The 18,818-nt window shown below is 57.2% G+C and overlaps 1 protein-coding gene across 2 annotated transcripts in view; it reads right to left on the bottom strand.

Annotated features, from left to right (window-relative positions):
* Positions 1 to 18,153, bottom strand: part of LMX1B (LIM homeobox transcription factor 1 beta) — an 80,052-nt gene extending 61,899 nt beyond the window's left edge. For both annotated transcript variants that reach the window (XM_065879264.1, XM_065879265.1), the window contains exons 1-2: positions 18,015 to 18,153; positions 16,973 to 17,159 (exon numbers count right to left, since the gene is read on the bottom strand). In XM_065879264.1, the coding sequence (XP_065735336.1) occupies positions 16,973 to 17,159; positions 18,015 to 18,153 (326 nt within the window). The remainder of the gene's footprint in view (positions 1 to 16,972; positions 17,160 to 18,014) is intronic.
* Between the last annotated feature and the right edge of the window lie 665 nt (positions 18,154 to 18,818).

The raw sequence follows: 18,818 nt of genomic DNA, 5'->3' as shown, positions 1-18,818 counted from the left end.
GCAGCCTCCCCCTGCCTGTCTCCAGTCTCCAATCCTGTGCACACGCTGCCAGCGTCATCTCCATAAAGTGCCTCTCCAGTCCTGTCACTCCCCTGTCCAATAACCTTCAATGGCTCCCTCCTGCCCACAGGATAAAATCCAAACCCCGTTGCATAGCTACTGGCCCCCGCCCCGCTCTGCAGCCCCAGGTCCCAGCAGCCCCCAGGCAGTCCCTCCAGTCAGACTCACTGTCTCAGCCCACTTTTCTCGGCCCACCAATTTAAGCCCTAATATTCCTGCTACCAGTTCCCCTACCCGGAATGCCCTCTCCAAATCCTCCTTGGCGCCAGCCTCTCACCTCACAGGCACCTGCCCAGGGTAACGCCGTACACAGACCCTTGCTGTCTTGCGTGGTTAACCAGACCCCTGCTCGTTGCCCTTCTCGATAACAAAAACAGCTCACATCTACCAGGACGGCTCTTCGCGCGCATCATCTCATTCAATACAACAACCGTAGAGGCTAGGGTTTTGATTATCCCTGATTTAGCAACAAGAGAAGCTGAGGAACTCAGCTAGAGTTCACAGCTAAAAGAAGGGTCACACAGCTAGAAAAAGGCTGAGCCTGGAATCCAGCCGAGCCAGTCGAGCCACGAGCTAGTCCCCTATACTTTCTTCCAATACTAACTGAGCACCTACTACATGCCATGCCCTGTTCTAGCCGAGGCATGGTGCACACAATGAACTCCGGCAAAGAGACTGCCTGATACGTATATCCATAGCCAGATGCCTGTTCAGACCCAACACAAAGGACTATGGGAGCATCAGTAACAATATCAGCGAGAGCCACACACATAACCTGAGGACGTTTCACCTGCTTTTGCCTTTAAAATCTCATCATTACCCTAAGGCAGGTGCTTGGTCCTCAACAGACTTTGAGGGAACTGAGGCATAGACAGGGAAAGCACCTAACCCAACGTCACACAGCCAGTAAGTGGCAGAGCCTAGATCGAACTCTGAACCCTGAAGCTCCAAAGCACTGGCATCTTTCCTCTGTCTACTTGGCTAAGAGTCTGGTTAAGTTCTCGGCCTCCCAAGGAATCGGTTCTGGGGTCACAAAATCAGAGAAGAGGCCAACATTTCCAGGCACAGGGACTGTGCTGACATGATTTCTGCTTAACTCTGCCCCCACCCCCAGGACATCCATGGAGCCCAGGAGCTCTCTGAGGGCAGGGTAGGTCTGCCCCATCCTGGCCCAGCTTAGCCAGGACCTGGCTGAGCAACTAAAAGGCCCCTAGCTGGGTTCCTGGTAACTAGCTGCCCAGGTGCACCCGTCTCTTACCTAATACCCCTCCTGACTTCCTGCCACTGAGCAGTCACCAAGCAGGGCATGTGGTTGATTCCGTGACACTCCCTGTGCCCCAGGGCAAGATGTTTCCTTTTATAAGTTATTATTATTATTATTACTACTATCATCACGGTTATTTTAATTTAAATCTTTGATGTTCGGGGAGGTGTTTCTCTGCAGAAACAGAGCATGTCTGTGGGAGGATGGCACCTCAATGACTGGCTTGAACTCTTGCCACGTGGGACGGCTGGACCAGTGGGCGGCCTGCTCCATCCTCCTCCAGGGGTCTGTGCTGCTCACTTATCAGGCTGACATCCCACAGGGAGGCTGCCGCCCTGCCCGCCCCTCCGGCTCCAGGCCTGCAGACTGGAACCAGACCTGGAGGGGTGGGCGGGCAGGGACAAGTGGGAGGGGGCCGGGCCCTCACCGCAGGCCCCTTTGCAGTTCAAAGTGACAGGCTCAGGCGGCTGTCCCCTTCAAAGGGCAGACGGAGCCTGCCCAGAGCTGCTGTACTGGCAGCCCAAGCCCAGGAGGCAGGACAGGAGCAAAGGCAGCCCTGGGAGAGCTGGCAGGGATCCCATCCATGGGCTGGGCCTGCTCCCCTGTCCCCATGCCTAGAGCAGGAGGGCACACCCTGGCCGGCTGTATCTTGCAGTGTGACACTGGGAAAAGCACCTTCCCTCTGGGAACCGCCCTGCTGTCACTGGGTATTTGCAAAGCACTCAGAAGGCACTCGGGGACGGTCATGCATGATGCTGACAATGCTGACGGTGAAGACGGTGAGTCAGTGTCTCTGAGAAACACTGCCTCAAAGCCGGAACACCAGAGTGCGATTCTCATCAGCTGCTCCCTAGCTGTGTGACCCAGGGCAGGTCACTTAAGTTCTCTGTGCCCTGGTTTCCCCATCTGCAAGGGGAGGCTGAGATGGGATGATGCCATGCCCTCTCAGCATGAGGCAGGTCACAGACAGGCTTCTCCCATCATGGCCAAAATATGCCCCACCTACTGCCAGGACAGCTGTTCAGCCCAAGTGAGACCCACCAAGAAGGTCGGTCCCAATGCTCCCCCGAGCCCGGGCCCCTCAAGGCTGAGGAACAGTCAAGTCTTGGCACCTATAGATGCTGGCTACATGCTGGTGCAGCTCCCCACTGGCTATGTGACCCTGGGTATGTGGTTTCACCTGTCTGAGCCCCAGTTCTGTCACCTGGAAATCTGGGTAAGCAATAGAGCTTTTAAGAATTCTCACTAAGACCTGGGGTGCCGAGGGCTTGGCCCTGAGCCTAGACGTAACACGTGCCCAGGACAGACGGTAGCTCTTATTGCTACCTGAAGCTGCGTGACCTTGGGGAAAACTGTTGCACCTCTCAGGTCAAGGCTGCGAAATGGGAAATGATAAGAATACCTGCCACGGGGCAGTGAGAAGATTCAATGAGCTGATCCCCCTGAAACCTTTACCACAGGCAGCATGCTATGAACACTGGCCTTTAATTATGAAGCATCCGTTCAACAAATAACATTTAGCCTGGGGCCGGGCCACCACCAGGGCACAGAATGCAGCAAGGGGCCACAATCTGCCTCCCAAAGGGGTTGCTGAAAGTTTTCTCCTGACAGAATGCCTGGGCTCCAATCCCAGTTCCACTTGCTAGCTGTGTGACCTTGGGCAAGTTACTCAACTCCTCGGTGCCTCTTGCCTTATCTGAAAATGAAAATAATAACAGTACCCCTTTCGTATCTCTGGAAAGAATGTGAGGGGCTTAGAACAGCGCCCGAGGAACCACAACCCCTCAACAAGCATCAGCTGTGATTATTACTGTTCCTGCCGCTATTGTGTGCTGTCTGGGCTGGGCCTGCCCATCAGCAAGCCCCCTGCAGCCAGGCCCCCTTCTGCAGCTCACAAACTTGGGAAGTGTTAGCTCCTGAGAGGAGCTCCGAGTACCCTGCGGAACAGATGCTTCTGTGGGCTTCCTCCCTGGTCTGTTTCCCCAGCAGCTGGAACACTTAGGAAAAAAAGCTCCCAGCCTGCTGGGCTTGTCAAAGCAGGGCCAGATTTACTAGAACCAGGCTTGGACGGTAATTTTGCGGTCATAACAACTATTTTCTTTACATGCTGCTATAGAAAGGGGAACCCCCGGCTTAAAAAAAAAAAAACCTAATTGAAGACACCATCGAGCGTAAATATGCTGGAGTTTTTAATAAAAACATGATGGAAGAAAACATTCAAAGCTCAATAATCAGAAGCAATTTGCGTTGTGAGGGGAGATGTGTCATTCCCCCCCCCCCGCCTTGACTGTACTCAGCGCGGGACTGGCTCTGGGGCTGGCAACTTTAGACCTATGGCAAAAATAATGAACAGCAGTGAGGCTCGGAGATAGCCTGAAAAATATCCTGGAAAAGAAAAACATATGCCAAAGAGTGTGGTGCAAAAGTCATATTTCATGCCTGACTTTAGAGAATGTTAATAAGGATTAGAACCATACTCCAACAGAGCAACTATCACTCAAGACGGGTAATTGATTCGGCTTCAGATCTCTGCTTGGGAAAATGAAAGCGGTAAGTGTTACTTCACAGCGTAGCGATCCCACCGCACCAGGACAACTCAAAGAACTTCCAGAGCTGTGTCCTGATCCCAGCTGAAAGGAACCTAGCTGTCGCCGGCAGTCTCTCCTGATCTGTTGCGGTGTAGATTTGGGGATCTTTTCCGAATTGTAACAATATCAAACTCTTTTTTAATTTCAGGATTGGTTAATAAATATGATTAAGATAACACGTCCCAAACCACATGTCCTCTGTTCGGCCTCCAACATGTGGAGGACAGATGTGTCTTCCGTGCACAGATGACCCAGTCAGCTGCTCCCCCAAGGCAGGGACCCTGGGAGATGGAGCCCTGAGAGGTCCTGGCAGCCCAGTGGCCCTCTGTGGCCCTGGCCAGGCTGCTGGCCTCCCTGTGACCTGCTGTAGAGAAGAAGGGCCAAGCCCAGGGGGTCTGGGAGCCTGACACTAAGAGGATGGAGAGGTGGTGGGATGTGGCGCTGTGCTCACCTGGCTCTTGTCCCTCAGTGTCCCAATTGAGAAGATAAAATTCCCAAACCCACGTGCTATACAGAAAGCTCGCAGAATCATTTCATCATGGAGGCCTGTTACCCCCTCTCAAGAACCAGAATCATAGGACCTTCCCCTCTCGGTGACCTCAGCCCAGGGGGACAGACTAGGTCACTGATAAAGTCAGAGTTTGGAAGAGAGTTCTAGAAAGAATTGTGGAGTTGCCACATAGACTGCTAACCTGGCAGAGGGCAGACTGAGGTTCCTGCTTCTGTTCCGCTACAACTAAGATTTGGGGCAAGTCCTGGCTACACCCGGGCCCCACTTTTCCCATTTCTACAAGGATCTTGAAGAGGCCTTCAGCTGGGACATTCTAAACCAGCCCAAGGTCCTGGTGGTGGGTGTGGCCCTGGTCCTCCGAGGTCCCTGGAGGACAAGGAGAAGCCAGGTCCTGGAGACCAGGGCAGGGAAGCCGGGGCATGCTGCTATCCACAGCAGGACTCCAGCTCTGGGGGTGGGAGGCAGCAGGCTCAGAGCCAAGGCTGGTGTGGGTAAGCACCTCTCCCACCCCAACCAAACAGGGCCCTGCCCCCAGAGCAAGGCTCTGGGCCAAGGTAGGAGTGAGCCTCTGTCTTAGCTTTCCCTTGGAGCTAGGAGGGAGGAAGGAGTTAGCCCAGGCCAGGCAGAAGGGCTAAGGGTGCAGAGAGAGGAAGGGCATTCTACATTAGGGATAGAATGAATGAATGAGTGAATGAATGTCAGAGAGAGAAGGCGGCTTCCCAAACCCATCACAGCAGGCAGGCAGAAGACAGGGCACCTCCTGGAGAGGAAAAAGGCTACTAATGGTCCCTTGTGGAGGGGCACTATGACCTGGATGAGCCCCAGCTGCTGCAGGGCAGGGGTGGGGTAAATTCTGGCCTCTCGGAAGAGGCGGGAGGGTCTCCTTTCAAGATCACTCCCTTCTCCGAGGCTACTCAGGAGGTCAGGCTCCACCTGAGCTGGATGGGGTCAGGACTGCCTGGTGGAAGAACGGTGTCACTGGCCGCCTGGCCTTCTTTCAGCTGGGGCCCACTGGCCATTGACTGCTGCGTTTCTGTCCCCCTATTACCGCTCAGGCCTTGGCCTCCCTGTAAGACCCCAGGCCTCTCCCCTGCCGAGGAGCCCAGGCTAGCGGGCAGACGCTGCGAGCCCAAGGCTGGCCCGGCCCGGCTGATATGAACCATCTGCGTTGTCTTAGGCCGCCCCTCTGCCCACTGTCCCTCTGAACTCGGCCGGTTCCCGCGGGCCTTTTGATGCCTCGCAGGGTCACAGACCCCCGCACACAAATCACCGCCGCGGGGCTGGGGGTGGGGCGGAGGCGCTGAAACCTAATCCGCAAAGTTTGCTCTGCTGCCGCCGGCTCGCTCCTTCCCTCCTTCACTCGACCACCAACCCCCCTTTCCAAACAAGGCTTATTTTTCTTGCCAAAAAAACAAAGTTGGTATCAAGTGTTTCGAGGGAGAAAGTCTCTCCCCCGCCAGCCCCCGGCCTGGAAGGAAGGGCCAGAGATGCTGGCTGAGCCCAGGACTGCGGAGGGGGCTCCGGGAGAGCACGGGCGGGAGGTGAGCTCCGGATCCCCAGGTCCGTTGGTCCCCTTCCCAGCTCCGGCGGGTCCCCATGCCCTGCTTAAAAGCCTCAGACCCGACTGTTTTTGACCCTGCCCTGTCCCCCTGGTTGTCCCCTGCCCAGATGGGGCTCCCTCCTTGGGGCTCTCTGTCCCAGAGTGGCCAGAGAGGGAAGCATCACTTCCTGCCCCTTCTCCCTTCCCATAAAATAGCCCTTGCCTGTCGCTTTTACGAGGTGACACCCTGCTTTCAGCCCGATCCTCCCCACGCCCGGAGCCTGGGCTCGAGAGGGAGGAGACTGCGTGCAGTCAGGCATCTCTGGAGCGCTCCCAGGGCGCACTGGGGTCCCCGGGAGGCTGCCCCGGAGCATAGCCTAAGAGCTTTAAAAGGAGGCCAAGGAGTCGGGTGTATTAGAGACAAATTCCTACGAAGTCCCCCCTCCAACTCCGTGGACTCTGGGGCTTTGGGTCTGAGATCCTAGAAGCCGGGCGGGACGTCGCCGGCCTGGTCCTCTGGAGGGGATAGCGGAGCCCTGGGGGTGCGCGGGTTTCATTTGCTGGGTGTTGGTTTTGCTTTTGGTTTTTTCAGCCTGTGCAGCGACCCGGAGTCGTGCGCGGCGGCTTCTCGACACCCGCGTCTTCCCACGGTGCCCGGAGGCGAGTGCCAGCAACAAAGGTGCGCGCCTGCGGCGCCCGCTGTGGGGCTGGAGTTCTAGTTGTCGGAGCTGGCAGCCAGGGCTCGGGCAGGGAGGCGACCCTGAGGGCCTGGTTGGTAGACCTGCCTGGATCTGGGCGGCCCGAGCGCCGCAGTAAAGATCTGCACACTGTGGGACAGGGGTGGCGGCGGCGGCGGTGGCGAGAATAGAGGCGCCACTGGCCCAGCAGAGAAGCAGGTTTCTGCAGGGGTTGAACAAAGGAATTCGCCCTCGAAGAAAGGGGCCCAGCGAGCGGCCGGGAATGGTCAGCTCGCAGGAGTACCAGCACGGCGACAGAAGTCCCAGGGATCCAACGAAATCCGCCCCGCGGAGGACCCCAGGCTGGCATCTCCATTCGACCTCTCCCTGCTTCTCAATCCTGCTTTAATGGGGATGGTGGGTGTGCACTACCCAGTGCCACTTTTCCTGGGAAAAGGGGTCAGATGGGGCCTGTGCTCTCCATCAGTGGAGGCAAAAAATCCCACCAACCTGTATCCTCTGTATCCTGAGTCCTCTGCCCCATTTTCCAGAAGCTGACAATTGAGGCTCCTCCAAAGCAATCCCTTCCCCCACCTTTGGTGCAACGCCTGGCGGGCCCGGGAAACCCAAGCGCGATGGGAAATGAAAGGCACGGGGGGGGGGGGCCAGGGTTAGAGCCCCCCTCCTCCCTGAGCCCTCGGAAGGGGTGGAGGGGACACGGTTGTAAGGTGCTCGGCTTCTTTTCTCTGCTTGACATGAATAAGGGGATTAGGACGGCAAGTTTCCGTCGTTCACTCCGTCGGACAAAGGGCCCCGCGGTTTGAGCGGCGCAGCCTCTGATTAAACGACAGAGCCCTGTCACTCAGCACCATCCTAGGTACTTGTGTTCGTGACATAATCTTATTAGAAGATAAAACCGGCGAAATCCTTTTCATAATGAAAAGTTACATTTAATGGCTGGACTCGCCCCCCACTCCCTCCCCGGACCCTGCTCGCCTCCCCCCGTTGCTGTTGGATATGGCTCGCCTGTAATTGGCATTTAAAGCACCAAGTCCGGGAGAAAAACGGGGTTTAGGGTTTTTGTAATCCCCCTAAACTGTCTTTGTTCGAAATCTCCACAGATACAAGTCTGTTAAGAGTAAATATTTGTGGATTGATACAACCCCATTTCCCCCCTGCAAACCGAATCTGAAAAAAAATCCGCCCTCCCGCCGTGGTGCGGCGGGGGCGCCGGAGGGAGGGGGCTGTGTCGGCCCCAGTGTCCGCGCCGGGAACTCGGCTCTCCGGGCGCCTCGCCGCCTCCAGGAGCTGAGGGACTTTGCACATTTCTCAGGCGGGAAAAAGGTCTTAGACTCTCTTTTTCAATTTTCTATTCCCTCGATAAACAAACCTCCCGATCTCGCCGCTTTGGGGCCTGCCCGAGGGGGTCGATCGGAGGGCTTGGGGAGGGGCGAGGGCTTTGCTCAATTCCGAATGAAAATGCGAACTCTCTCCGCCAGCCTTGCTCCCTTCCAGAGCGTTTAAGTGGCTCGGAGGGAACTCCTGGGCCGCGGGAGGCCCCGCCCCGCAGAGCTCCCCGAGTCCAGCCCTGGAGAACACCCGCAGCCGCCAAGGGCCCCCGCAACGATAAAGAGCCCGAAGGCTGCCGCGGGGGCCCCGGGCTCCCGGCTCCAGCCCAGCCCGTCCCGTCCCGGGATCGGATTCCTTCATAAATCAGCGGCTGGGTGAAAGGGCTGCGCTTTAGAAAGGGCAGGACCGTGTGCGCGTATTAGAACCCCCGGTTCCCAAATCCGGGCTAAACCCCTGGTGACACCGAAATTCATCAACCGCCGCTGGCGCCCGCGGCTCGACCAAGGAGCCCGGGAGCCAAGGAGCCTGTGCACGGCGCTGCCCCACTCGGGGGTGAAGGAGAACGAAGAGCAGGAACCCTCCGAGAGGTGGGCCTGGAGGAGAACGCGAATGGAGACCGCTGAGAGCCCTCCCGCCCGCGCGCCGGAGTGGGGGCGCTGAAGGAAGCTCCCTACCCGGAGAAAGGCAGTTATTCTAACCTTTCTCCTTCTCTGGCAAGGACTGGCCTTACTGGGGGCGTTCCGGCGGGAAAAGGGCGGTGATCCCCCCACCCCCACCCCCTGCACACACACACACACACACACACACACACACACACACACACACACACACACACACACACACACACACACACACACACACACACCCTTCCACGCTGGGTGCTCTAGGGAGAATCACTACGACTGTCCAAAGTGGGAATCTGGGGCTTCCGGAAGTAAGGGGGTGGCTCCCGTCCGCTTTGGCAGTTAGACCTGCTGCGGGTGGGGGGAGAATCTGCTACAGGAGTAACTTCGGATCCGAGGGAAGTGCCTTAACTCCCTCAGCCTGGGTTTGCTCACCTACACATGGAGCTAGAGCAAAAAAGGTCAGTGCACATCCAGGCACTGGAGAAACGCCCATTCCTTTCCTTCTAGGTGCACTGCTGTGGCTTGCCCCTCTGGGCTTAGTGAGGCTCTGCTCTGCCCGTTCACATCTACACCGGCCACGCTCAAGAATCTGTTGGGGAAAATTGGGGACTTACGTGCTTCAGGAGTAACGGGGGCCCATCCACAGGCTGCTGGCTGCCCACCTCCAAGGACCAGTTTCTGACAGCCAGACCTGCCCCATTCCTTTTGCAAGGAAATAATTCAAAAACACCAGCCTATACCCGGGTGAGGAGCGAGAGGGTGGGCAAGGCTGCTCCAGGAGGCCTGTTGAGGAGGCTCCACTCTCTGGGCCTCCCACTCAGGGCAGACAATGCATTCCTGCCGGGCAGGGAGCCTCCGGCTTACTTCTCAGGCAGGCAGGAAGGAAACATACATTGACTGAATGCCGAAGGAAGCCTGGCATCTTTGGGTTTGTTTCACTATCCTCTGAGCAACCCTGTGAGATTGGGATTATCACCCCTATTACACAGAGAAAGAAACTGAAGCTTGGGAAGAGGCACCAGCTTTCCTAAATGCCCTTGGCCTGTGTCACTGGGAGCCAGAGGCATTTTCGACCCAGATCTGTAATTGCAATCTTGCTGTTTCCTTTGAGGAAATGTGCCCCACTCAGAGGGCCCTCCTTTTAGAGGAGGTGGCCCCAGAGCACCGTGGTCCTCTCCATCTCCACAGGCTCGGGCAACTCCAGGCCTGGGCGGGTGCCCACACCCAGGCAGCCCAGCAACTATGGCAATTCAGGAGTCACGTGACGACAGTCACTGAGTCTTGGAGGACAGCAGGAGGCGGGAGGGGGGAACAGCAGTCACACCCAGCTCCTCCCCTCTCACCATCGTCGCTGCTGCAGCGCTGGCAGAGGCACCTGGGGGTGGGGAGGCACCCCTTGGCAGCACGGAGTTCCAGCGCGCTCACTCATCTTCCTGCACCTAGCCAGCTGCTCAGTGGTCTCCTGACTCCTGTCGGCCCTGGTGGGCACCTCTGATGCTCTGGGCAGCCTACAGGACCCTCCCCGCTGGCAACCAGCTCACAGTTCCCGAGGAAACCTCTTACAGCACGGCCGGCTAGGAAGCAGCAAACATCTTTGTTTCTTCTGGAACCAGATTCCAGGAACCGGGTTTTCCCCCCAAGTTCACCAAGTGCCAGGCCAGCCAGGTGCTCCGCCATCAGCCGGCGCACTTGGTCCAGGTCGGGGCCTGGCTCCCAATTGGGACAAAGCCCCATCCCCCCAGACCCCTATACTCCCCCACCTCCCTTCAGGGCTCCGGGGTCCACCAGGCAGGTCCAGCAGCTGCCCGTCAAGAAGCTGAACAGAAATGGATACAGGGACTTCCCTGGTGGCACAGTGGTTAAGACTCCATGCTCCCAATGCAGGGGGCCTGGGTTTGATCCCCGGCCGGGGAACCAGATACCACATGCATGCCACAACTAAGACCCGGTACAACCAAATAAATAAATAAATATTTTTTAAAAAAGAAATGGATACAATATTGCCCCAGGAATAACAAAGGAAGGGCCCACGCAGAAATTTATTTGTACTGATCAGGCCGGGGAAAGGTAAAGGGCAGCGAGGAAGTGCTGTCAGCCAGGCCTGAAACTCAAGAAAGTTGCCATTCGGAGCACAGTGGCCCCTTATACCCTCCACTGCCAACACTGCAGTAGTTAAAGCAAACACAGGCCCTTCACTGCCCTGTCAGTTACACCTTCCCCCCGAAAATTACACAAACTTTGAAAGATTTTTCTGAGAGAAGATGGATGCTTCAGGCGACTTGAGGTCAAGGCTAGGCTGTTTAAAGTATATTATTAACAAATAAACATTTACTGCACACAAAAAAAAAAATAGAGAGAGAAAAAAAAGGAGAAAAACTCTATAGGCCACCGGGGAACCAAATCATGTTGCTTCTGGCTTCAAATGACAGGAGACATTTATGACATGAATAGAGAACACCAGCCGGTTGATGAAATGGCAAACGTCTGCCACTTTGCTTCCTCTGCCTTCGTGAATCAACTTTTTCAGATATGGTTTTCAGCCTTGCCTTCCCCTCAATACCACCGCCTCCCCACTTCTGACTGCAGTGGCAATAAACATATATAATTTTGGTTTTGCTCTCTGCTGCCATCAGCACAGAATCTGGGGGTTGGAGAGGGCTGGGTCAGCCAGAGAGCCAAGGGCCTTGGGTCCTCCTGCACCCTCAACTGAATGACAGCTCACAGGAGCTCCCTGGATGAGTGGACCACCCCTCTCTTCTTCCCTCCCCTGAAGCTGGGGCCTGACTGTGGCGTCCAACAAATTGGAAGTTATAACTCACGTCATTGAGAGTATCCTCCATCTCTCCGCCTAACTAATGCCAAAGTAGGACTGGGTGGCTGTGAGTGTGTGTGTTTTCCCTTTTCTGTTTTAAAAACCTCACAGCTGCAGGGTAGAGGAAGTTCCTTGGGGAAGCACTGCCAGCTTTCATGGACCAAAAATACCTCCTTGGGCTGGAGGAGCCTTCTGACTGCCCAGGCTGGTGTCTCTCACCTGAAAAACATACAAATTCTCGGATCTCTCCCTCACACACCCCCTCTTCTGACTCTCCCCTGCAGCCTCGGAGATGTTGGTTGAGCTTTATTTTCTGTCATCTGAGTCACAAAAACAAATGAGCATGAACAGTTTTCCAAATATTAAATTATACTGTTGTGTGCTTTTCCAAGTTATATGCAGACCAGGTAGATTCCAATTGTTCCCCAGTGGAAAGATCTTTGCTTTAGTCCAACCTCCACCCCCCAAGGAGAAACAGGTCAGCACACCAGGCCCACCCTGCTGCCTGCCCTTCCTGCAAATGCACAGTGGGCATTTGTTTTCACTCATGTAATCAGAAGCTTTTCTGCCTCTCTAGAAGTGCAGGAGAGGATACTGGATCCCATGAAGTGTGAAACATTTACTGAAACCTCCCCACCCCCACCCAGGTACCTTGTGTAATCCTCACAACCACCCTGAGAAATATCATCACCCCCACTTTGCTGATGGAGAACATGGGGCTCAGAGATGGGCAGCCACTTGGCTAAGATCACACAGCTACTGAGTGCTGGGCTGTGAACCCAGGTCTGTCTCACACTGTCCCACTCAGGAGAAGGGAATGGTTTTCCCAGGGTATCCCTCACCTTCCCTGCACAGAGGCTTATGACAAGCCTAGCGTGCCAGCTGCCCCTCTCTTTGGCAGGGAACCCATGGGCAGTTTGGTGTGTGGCCTTGGAGACAAGGCATTCCTTGCCACGCTGATGGTGATAAAGTAACAACAATAATTTCCAGAGTATTAACAACATGCCAGGCAAGATGCCAGGTCCTTTGGGGCATGTTATCTCCAATCCTTATAAGAATACTTTCCCCCGGGTGGCTACGTCCCCCATTTTACAGAAGAGGCTGAGGTAGGTGTCAAGGCTCTGTGGTCCTAAGCCTGGCTCCAATGGACAGACAGGAGGGAGCTGAGGGTCACCAATCACATACCCCAGAGGAGATCCTCACAGCCTGCTTCCCCCACTCGAGAAAAACCCAGCAAACAAATTAGGCTATACCAGCCCAGAGCCTAGGGAATACAGGGTGAGCCGAGTCAGCTGTGAATAATGTCTCTGTCCAGCAGTGTAGAACTGCAGCCTCAGGAAGGCCTTTGGTTACCTTTGCGCCTACAGCCAAGGTGCCAGGGTTAAACGCAGAGGTGCCCTCCCAGGAGCCAGAGGGTCCCGAGACTTGGGCTGGCAGAGGGAGCCTTTCAGCCCTTAGATCTCCAGGAAGAGCACTACGGAGGCCTTTTAATAAGGGAAAGCACTGGCTCTTCCTTCCAAGGACATCCACTTCCAGGACAGGCCCTCTGGCCCAGGCTGTGGGCAGGGGTGTCTGCAGCTCTGAATTGGTCTGATGGGGGCCATGCCAGCTGGGGTACCCACTGGTGGAGGGGATGCTGCTGGTAACTGGCACCCTACAGCAGGGCCTAAGGGAGGTCTCCCAAACTGGGAGAAGCAGCAGGCAGAAAAGGCTGGGGCCTGACTTTGCTCTACCCGTGCGCCACACCCGCCGCTCTGAGGGGAGGTGAGCCTCCCAGGAAGGCCTTTCCCGGTGTAAACACTTCCCAGGAAAGGAATGTGCTGGGAAGAGCTGGGTTGGGCCACTGGAGCCGCAGCCAGCTGGGGTAAATTTAAAAGAAAAAAAAAAAAAAAAAATCACCCCAGGACTCAGACGGCTTTTTGTGAAACTCAATCAAAGCTTCGCTGCCCCACTCGTGCTGCAGTGGGCGCATCCCACCTGGGCAGGCGAGGCCCAGGGGACCGGCGCGGGCTCGGCGGCGGAGAGGCGAGGCCGCCCGGGAAGGCCCGGTGGCAGAAGCGCACCGCCAGCCCGGGACACCGAGGTGGGCGCAGGGCGCACGCAGGCTCCGGCTCGCACACCGACGAGGCTCGGGTCGTCAGACCTGGGAGCTGTCTTACAAGCGATTAGGCTCCATTTTGTGACAGATTTTTGGACTCTCCACCGACCCTCCCCCCTTCCGGAGCCTCCTCCCGGAATTCGCCACCTCCTCGGGATAGAAAGATAGAAACCCTTTCCAGACAAGCGACAGACGGCAAGAAAAGAGAGTTACATAATTCTATTAGGCCAAGCGGCAAAGAAAAAAAATTGAGGGCGGGGATTTATGTTGTCATTTTTTAAAAATGCGTTCTCCGGTGAAGGAAGGAGAGAGGTGTTCGTGATTTTGCGTTTGGAGGCCGCGTTTCCTCCCGGTTTCTAACCGGGTTTTCTGTCCGAGAAGGAGCTCGGGCTGCCGAGGGGCCAGAGGCTCGGGCATAGGAGAACTATCCGATGATTTATTTTTTTCCCCTGAAGGAGCCCCCGAAAAACACGTACTGAGAAAAAGGAGACTTCGAGTTATGCGTGAAAATGCACAAATGCCGTGGTGGCCTGCGCTCCGCTTTGCAGGTCCAGGACGTGCGGGTGGATTTTATCAAACGCTATTAAATGCACCCAAACGTCAATTAATCACCCCGTGGTACATAAAATAACGCTGTGCCTCTGGGTCTGTGTCCCGGATCTCTAAAACAAATCGAAAGGAGGAAGAGGCGCTTAATAAAAATAGCAATCTCCTTCCAAGGACCGAGCCCGGCAACTCCTATCGAGACGAAGAAACATTTTTCAAAAGTTATGGCGGGGGTGTGTGTTAATTTCCCAATACCGCTGACGCACAGACTCCACAAAATTGAGAAGGCACGTTCCTGCGCCCACTTGCCTGGATTCTCGTCTGAAAAGCATTTACGCACAGATGCAATAAATATGCATCTGCGATCCTCAAAGAAAAAAATAAATCGTGAAATACATTTTTACTGTGCAAAGAACATCGCTTCCCAGTGAGCCCCCGCCTGCGTCTCTGCGCTGGCTCTCCCAGAGAAAAGCTGATGCGAGATCCGACTGGGTATTTGTCCCCAGAATTGTCTTGATAACAACAATCCCCCTTCAGCCCCCAACTGGCCAGCCTAGTGCAGATACCTAATTGGCATTATTGGAAGAAAGTGGGGGGGGGGCGCGAAAGAGGAAGGCACCGTGAGAGGCATGAATAATGCCCGCCTGCTGCCCTCGGGACCTAGACTCGAGCTGGAGATTCGCCCTGAACCAAAATTCACCCGCAAGCACACCCCTAACTCCACTGAGAGAGAAAAAGCTCTTAGGCGCCCTTTTTTCTTTTTTAAACAAACATATTTTCGGCAAAGCAATCGCTGTTTAGTGTTTAATTGTTTTGTAAAATGAGGGAGTTGGCCATTCAGCTTTAAGGGATCATCTAGCTCAACATTTGTGACTTTACAATTCTGTGCTCTGAAGAACCAGGGGGCATCCTCTCCTTGTTTTAAGGAAAAGCTCTGTAAATGACTGAGGGGTGGGGAGGAGAGAGTGAGCAGATATGTACAAGAGGTTGGAAAGAGTCTTCACAAAATGTAAAAAAAATTTTTTTTCAAAAAATTGCACAAATGACTCGGAGGCCCATTTCCAGTTTTCTGGGCCTCCAGCCCGCACGTGTTAAGTGATCCAGGCTGAGCTGTGTGGGGAGTGGCACTGCCACAACCGCGCTCGGGGTCAGGCAAACAGAGCAAGGCGAGGGGTGCAGGACAGCAGGATGTGTGTGGACTTGAGGCCGGTGAGCCCTGCTGAGGGGCCAGCCCCAAGCCTCCAATCACATCTACCCCAAACTGCTTTCATCACTTGATGCTGCTGTACGCCTGCCTGCGGCTGAGCTGACCGGTGGCCTCACTTTCTCCTTGAAGTAGAATCAGATCAGTCCGGGGCACAGCACAAACACGATCAGTGGCAGTGTACCTAACCTGGGGTGGTCCGGAGGGGGACCACAGAAAAGCTGACTCTGAACAGGGTCCCAGTTCCTGCTCTCACTGCCCCCCAGCTGGCAGGAAGTACAAGGCAGAAAAAGCAGCTCCTGCTGAGCCCCCAGACCAGGGGAGCACAGTCAGAATAGGTGCCAGCGTAGGGCTCACACGGAGACTTCTGAAGTAGAACCCGATGCCCTTCTCAAGGGCTCTGGCCTGCAGTCCCACCTATTTCCAGGTCTCAGCCAAGCTGCTCCACTTCCCATCAGGGCCTGGATTTAGGGACAGTCTCTGGGCAGAGCAGGTAGGCTGCACTTAACTACCAAGCACAGGCAGCCCAGCCTTTTCCCAGAGGCTTGGGCACACGCAGCCCCCCTCTGAGCCCCAAACCACTCGAGCAGCCTACCCACCCTACAGCCCCATCTGAAACGGTTTTCTGGGCTTCGCTAGAAAGTTCTCACAGGCACCCACTTGTCTCCAAATTACTGCTCTGGGCATCCCCACACCCCTCTCCTCTTCCTCGTGTTGCTCCTCTCTGCCTCCCTCTTAATCACCCTGTCAGGCACAAAACTCAGAGGGTCAAAAGAAAAAAGAAAAAACCAAAACCTGGATCTACTCTTATCTGCCAGGAGCCCCCTGCCAGACAAACCCACAGTCTCAGCTAAAAGCAAAAGTCAGTAGGTAGGGCTCAGCCCACAGTTTCTGGCCTCAACGCTGAGGCTTGGGCTGCGCCAGGGTGCAGCAAGCCATCCCGCCCCAACACATACACATGGCAAGAAAGAAGGGCTGCTGGGGAAGGTTGACTTGGTCAGTTCCTCACCCCATGGGGAACCCAGGTTGTGGTTTCCCACCTCTTAAGGTCCTCTTCCTAGACAGCTTCTCCAGCCAACAATAATTATACGAGCAAAATTCCCGCGTGGAACGGTTTGGGGAGAATGCACACCCTTTTCTCTCCATCAGGGACTGAAAGTGCAGCAGGAAGCCTGGCAGGAAGGGGGCATCCCTGGCTGCTTGGGCACTTCAGCACCCTGCCATTCCACCTCCTTGCTTCAAGAATCCCAAACCAACACAAACCCTGCCTTTGGGCTGGGGAAGCACACCGCCAGTGCCCGGCTCCCTAAAGCACTGCTTTCGTTTGAAAAATCAATTCTCGGTCCCCAATGCAGGCCTCAGTGAAGCCAGCCCCTGTCCCACGACTGCAGCATCGTACCCCCTCGTCAGCCCAGGGCCTTGTCCCGCACCCCGACTGAGCGGCCCAGCGCAGGTTTCCCGGACAAAGGGTGGTAACAGGGGCTGCCGGAGGGTCCTGGCTACCCCACCAGTGTTGGACGCGCTGGGACGGCTCTGCCCTGCCGGGAGACGCGCAACCCGCGGAGTTCTCGGAGCTGACGGGCCCAGCGGCGCGCAGGGCCGGCGGCAGGGCGGACGCGGGCCCGACATGGCAGGGGGGCGGCCGGGCTGGAGTGCCGTGCGGCTGCGGGAAAGGAGAAGGACGAGGGGCGCTTACTGTTGGTAGTCTTGTTTGCAGTACAGTTTCCGATCCCGGAAGTAGCAGCTGGTGGTGAGGGCTTGCTGACACGCCGCGCACTGCAAACACTCCTCGTGCCAGGACGACTCGTTGACTCGCATCAGGAAGCGGTCGGAGATGGGCCGCTGGCAGCCCTCGCAGACGGCGGGATGCGGGCAGTCGGAGCCTGCAGCGCACAGGGCGAGAGACGGGCCGTCAGCCGTCAGCGCCGACCAGCCCGGCCCAGCGTCCCGATCGCGCGGTGCCCGCAGCTCCGGGCCCAAAGGCGAGGGCAGCCCGGGACCGCCGTCCGCCGCCTGCGCTTCCCCGGCCACCGCGCCAGGGGCCGGGCAGCCTCGGCTAGTTCGTCCCAGTCAGCGGACTCCGCCGCGGAGAGGCCGCGGGCCTGGAGCCTCGGCTCGGCGCTGCGCGCTCCCCGTCTCCGGAGATCGAGCATTTGGTGATAATACGTATGAGAACGAGCACGGCGCGGGGCAGCCGGCTGGGACCGAGACAGGAGAGGTGAGGCTTAGGCGCCCGCTGGCTGACACGCCCCACGGTGGCGTTCGTTGTCTTCTCTCCCTCATCTCCCCAAAATCTGTGGTTTAGCTGACCCAGGGAACATTTCCCTCTTAGAGACTCCCTCTCCCCAAGGGACCTGGCACCACTCTCAAGCTTGCCAAGGTAACTGACTACTTGAGTCCTCCATCATCCCTGCCACCCGCCTCCAACCTCTCGCCCGGAGTGGCAGCTCTGGAACTGAGGCCCGGTGAGGATGGGGGGTAGCGGCTGGAGCTGTCCTGTCCTCGCTCCTCCTAGGTGGTGTCCCTGCATACCTCTGTCCCCTCAGGATGCCTGTCTAGGCGTGCCTGCCTGTTGCCCCTCTGGGGATCACTCCAGGAGTTTTCTCTCTGTGTCCCCCACGCCCCCATGTTCTGCAAACCACTGTCTTTATCCGTTGGCCTGGAACCCTGTGTCCACCTCGGAACGAGGCCCCTGTCCCCTGCCCGTGACCACTCGGGCGTTCCGACCCCGCACTCACCCAGCAGCACCCCTAGAGTAGCGGGCCCGGGGCGCAGGGCGTGCTCCTCCATCTTGATGCCGTCCAACATCTTAGCGCAGTCCGTCTGCCCGCGGGGGAAGCACCTCTCCAGCGATTCGGGACCTGTTGCTATATCCATGGGACGCGGGGCGCGCTGCGGGCCCCGCCGGCCAGGGTGCTCGCCCGCCCGCCCGCCTGCCGGCTCGCCGCCGCCGCCGCGGCCCGGGAGCCGGGAAGGCGCGGCCCCCGCGGGTTGGGGGCTGCGGCTGGGGCCGCCGGCTGCCCCGGCGAGCGCGGAGCGGCAACGCGCTGGCCCCGGGCCCCGGCGTCGTGCGGGCGGGCCGGGGCGGCTGCACTCCGCGCCGCGCTCTCCGGAGCACTCGTAGCCACGCGCGCCGGCTCCTCTGTCACCTGCTTGTCAGCCCCGGAGCCGGGCTGCAGCGGCGGCGGCAGACGGAGCCGCGGGGAGGAGACGGCGGCGGCGGCGGCGGCGGCGGCGGGCGGGGGAGGGGGTGGGGGGTGCAGGGGCGGCTCCGCGGGCTGCAGGGGGGCGCGGGCGGCGCTGCGGGGTCCCGGGCGGGGCTCAGCGGGCCGCGGGACTCCAGGCGCGTTCCCCGAACTACTCTAGTGCCATAGGGCGCCCGAGGAGCCGCTCGGTTTAGAGCTGGAGCTGGCGGCGGAGGGATACTCCAGCCGGGAGCCGCCTCACCCCTCCTCAAACTTCCTGACATTTGAACTCATTGGTGCGCCTCGTATCCCTGCGCTGGGATGAGCCGGAGGCTCCACGTCAAATAGTGCCGTCGC

The sequence above is a fragment of the Phocoena phocoena genome, chromosome 6 (assembly GCF_963924675.1).
Source record: "Phocoena phocoena chromosome 6, mPhoPho1.1, whole genome shotgun sequence".
NCBI classification, from domain to species: Eukaryota; Metazoa; Chordata; class Mammalia; order Artiodactyla; family Phocoenidae; genus Phocoena; species Phocoena phocoena.
The sequence above is the reverse complement of the archived record's forward strand: the minus strand, read 5'-3'. Positions and strand labels throughout refer to the sequence as shown.